Genomic DNA, 3989 nt, shown 5'->3' on the forward strand with positions numbered 1-3989 from the left:
TGTTGTTATTTTGTCTTTTTCGTGGATAAAACATTTGTTTTGATTGCGTTTTGGAGTGATCATCGCATGTCGTCGTTACACCCGCCTGCGAATGAGAGGATCATTTTAAAACACAATCAAAATAAATGCTTTATCGACGAAACTTGTAAATTGTAAATAAATCGGTAAATGAAACGAAAAGTTTTGTAAAGTAAAAACTAACAAAATAAATAAATAAAATATCGCAAAAATAAAAAATAAAAGTTTATAAAGATTTTTTGTTGACATCGGAAAAACCGAGACAGCGTGATTATAAAAACACAGCAACAACAAAAAATATTTAGCCCCCACCACCACCACCACCACCACCATAAAACAAACAATCTTAGTGTTTTTACTATTAACAATACGTGTAGTAATAGCGCGAAAATCCCCCCTCCCCGCTCCACCCTAATAAAAGGAGGTATCTTAAAGTGGGAGGGGCAAAGATGGCTTAGGTGCCCAAATTCATCGAATATTAGCAAATTCATTTGATATTATTATTACTATTATTTATTTATTTATTTTTGATTTATTTTTTATTTTTTATTAATTTTTTTTTTAATTTATTTTTTTCAATCGTCTAGATGTAACTCCGCCCTTTTCAGATGCCCTCTTCCTTCAGCCGCAGCCCAAGCCCTGTCTTTACACGTGTCCCTGTTGAATGAGGTTTCGACCTGACGAATTCGGTTTCTTCCTTTCTACACCCACCCCTCACCCCGCAGCTTCGAATTCATGGACTCGGCATTACATTATAACATGTCGACGTGTGTATTTATTTATTTATTTATTTACTTACCCTTCGCGAAAAATAAAAAATAAAAATACAAAAACAAAAACCATCAACAAGTGTATACATAATTAGCTTGTTTTGAGAGAGAAAGAGAGAGCGAGAGAGGGAGAGAGGGAGAGAGAGAGAAAGAGAGAGAAAGAAAGAGAGAAAGAAAGAGAGAGATGATAGTAAATGTAGTGCGAGAGAGAAAGAGAGAGAAAGAGACAGAGAGACAGATAGAATAAATTAGTTGGTTTTGTGTTTAATTTAAATTAGTTGTATCAGAGAATTGTCATTACTTCAAGTAAATCGGACTTCTACAGACAAACTTTAAAAAACAGAAGAAAAAACTGATAGATGCCTACAGAATGACTTGGAAATAAGAATTGTAAAAACTACGGTGTCAAACAATACGCATATACATATATATGTGTATACATATACATGTATATACATTTTTTAATTCATTCATAGGTATTGAGGCTACTTTACCATAACTCACAATGACAAGACGGATGCGCGAACGTTTCTTTTTTAAGTGAAATAAATCGCTCAAAGTTCACGAAATATATTTATACACTAAAAAAAAAAGAAAGAAAAAAGAAAGGCAAGAACACCATAGAGAGCGAACAAATCCACCAACTCTAAACAACTCTCTACCTGCCTTTCGAAATTAAGCGGGAATTTCTTTTATCTAGGTAAAAGTTACATGAAAGATTTAATAATTTATATCTAATTATGTAAAGCTGAAAAAAAAGATGGAAACGGACAACAACAAAAATATCAACAAAGGAAAACCGGCTGCGTGATTGTAGAATATAACAGTTTTTAATTTCGGCGGTTTGTGGATATATTAAGAACCGAACCTCGATATATTAATTCATTTTTTTTTTCTTACATTACTCCGCTGTTGTGTGGGGTTTCGTGGTTAGTGTACGGACGTTCAAAGTGACTGCCTAGGGATGCGCACGGGTCACTCCGTCGTCACACCTTTGTGGTGTTTCATCTTTCTCTTCACCGTGTTAATTATCTCACCTGTGGCTCTGGCCAAACAGAGACTCATGGTCTTTATGCTGGACGGCTTTCGGTGGGATTATTTTGATCGTGAAGGACAATCCGGCCTGAAATTCTTCCTCCGGAAAAGTGTCCGCGCGGAATATTTGATCAATAGTTTCCCGACAATTTCATTTCCGAATTACTACACAATAATGACAGGTAGGTATGTTTTTTATTGTTTGTTTGTTTCTGTTTTGTTTTTGTTTTTTTTTTAGTTTTTTGTTTTGTTTTAGCTTTTATTTTTGTATGATTTTTTTACCTTCATCAATTTAAAATAATTGCTGCAGGTGCATTGTTTATTTATCATAAATGTAGTTTGTGAAGTATTTATTCAGAATAAGGACCGTGATAGCATCAGAATATTCCGGACAGTTTATGTAAAACACCTGAAAATGCTAAAACGCCGAGTCATCCAAAAAAAAAAAAAAAAAATAGCATCGGCCAGTGATTGCGATAAAAAAAATGTGTAAAATTCAATAAAAATTAATTCTTTAGCTGGACAAAATGAATGAATTTAGTAGAGTTAGCACAGATGCTACATTCAGAAATAGAAGTTTATATGCGAAGCAAATGCAAAATCCTAAAACAAAAAGTCATACAAAAACCCGTAATAGAACATTTGTTTGATATCATTGATTTATAATAAAAATTCTTGATTTGAAAAAAAAAAAAAATCATAAAAAATCATCGAATATCTTTAAAAATTGTTATCCAAAGAATAATAATTTACAATGAGTATTTTTTTGTAACTTCATTTTCTTGAATTTTCCTAAAACTGTCTATAATTATTCATTATATTTTCTTCATAATAACAAAAAGGACATTTTTAATTTTTTTCAATTAAATTCTCTTTGAAATAACAGAAATAAGAGAGAGAGAGAGAGAGAGAGAGAGAAATAAAAAGGAACAAACCGTATTATGTGTTCATCAACGTTTCGTCTTTATTTCGAGACTTCCTCTGGATGAATGAGATTAAGAAATAAAAAATACCAGTCCAAAATATTTGAAAATGTTTCACTGTGCAAATATTATGTTTACGCGTATTTTCAAATATTTTATACTGGTATTTTTTGTTTCTTAATCTCATTCATCTAGAGGAAGTTTCGAAATAAAGACGAAACGTTGATAAACACATAATACGGTTTGTTCCTTTTTATTTCTCTATTTTGTCGGAATACTATTTTCCATTATTTTCATCATATATATATATATATATATATATATATATATATATATATATATATATATATATATATATGCGTAAACGAGGTAGTAACCCACATCGCATATAATTGGTACATTAGTCTCCGCTCTCCATTCCCTAGAACAGACATTATGAAATTGATGCTAATGATAATTTTGTTGACCCTTTTACTGAAAACATAGAACCGATTTTTTTTAAAATATGTAAAAAAATTAAATCATGGAGTCCAGTTTTAAACATAAAGTCTTTTATTTTCTTATTTTTTCGATACGAATATCTAAAGGAAATGACCAGTTCTTTAGCTCGAGAAGATCTTAGTATTTGCTACCTATACATTGAAACGTTACGACAGAATATTGAAGTTTGTACATGTATTTATGAATGAAGAATATTTACAGGGGAATATTTTACGTTACATCGGCAAGGGAGATAATAAAATTTTAGCAAACAATTTCTTCTTTAAAACACCCAACAATTATTTACATTTAAAGATATAATTGAGTGGTAGGGCATTCGGCTACGGATCGAATTATCCCCTCCTCAAGCCCGGGTGTACCTCACCAATTAATTTTAGTTTTTTTTTTTTTTGTTATTAATGAGTTCAATTTTCGATAAAAAGGAAAGGTACCACTTAAAATTGCTGTAAAAAATTACTTCGTTTGCATATTTTAAAACTAAACATTAATCAGAAGTGACTTTTCCAGGGCATTCATCGTCAAGCCCAAATATTAGCTGACATGATTTTGTAAACAAACACAGACGGAGTTTGATTAACGACATTATTATTATTATTATTATTATTATTATTATTATTATTATTATTATTATTATTATTATTTATTTATTTATTTATTTATTGGGAATTAGACAACCGGGCAAATTATTCCTCGTAATATATAATATTCAATAGAGGATTAATTCTATAATAATGCATACGCA

General features: G+C 30.7%; 1 protein-coding gene across 1 annotated transcript in view; it reads left to right on the plus strand.

Annotated features, from left to right (window-relative positions):
- The first annotated feature begins 1038 nt into the window (after window positions 1–1038).
- Window positions 1039–3989, plus strand: part of LOC145258295 (glycerophosphocholine cholinephosphodiesterase ENPP6-like) — a 148337-nt gene continuing 145386 nt past the window's right edge. The window contains exon 1 of the mRNA XM_080116331.1: window positions 1039–2005. Within this exon, the coding sequence (XP_079972457.1) occupies window positions 1753–2005 (253 nt within the window). The 5' untranslated portion in view covers window positions 1039–1752. The remainder of the gene's footprint in view (window positions 2006–3989) is intronic.

This window comes from Euprymna scolopes, chromosome 33 (genome assembly GCF_053919585.1).
Source record: "Euprymna scolopes isolate OS-2025 chromosome 33, ASM5391958v1, whole genome shotgun sequence".
Taxonomy (NCBI): Eukaryota; Metazoa; Mollusca; class Cephalopoda; order Sepiida; family Sepiolidae; genus Euprymna; species Euprymna scolopes.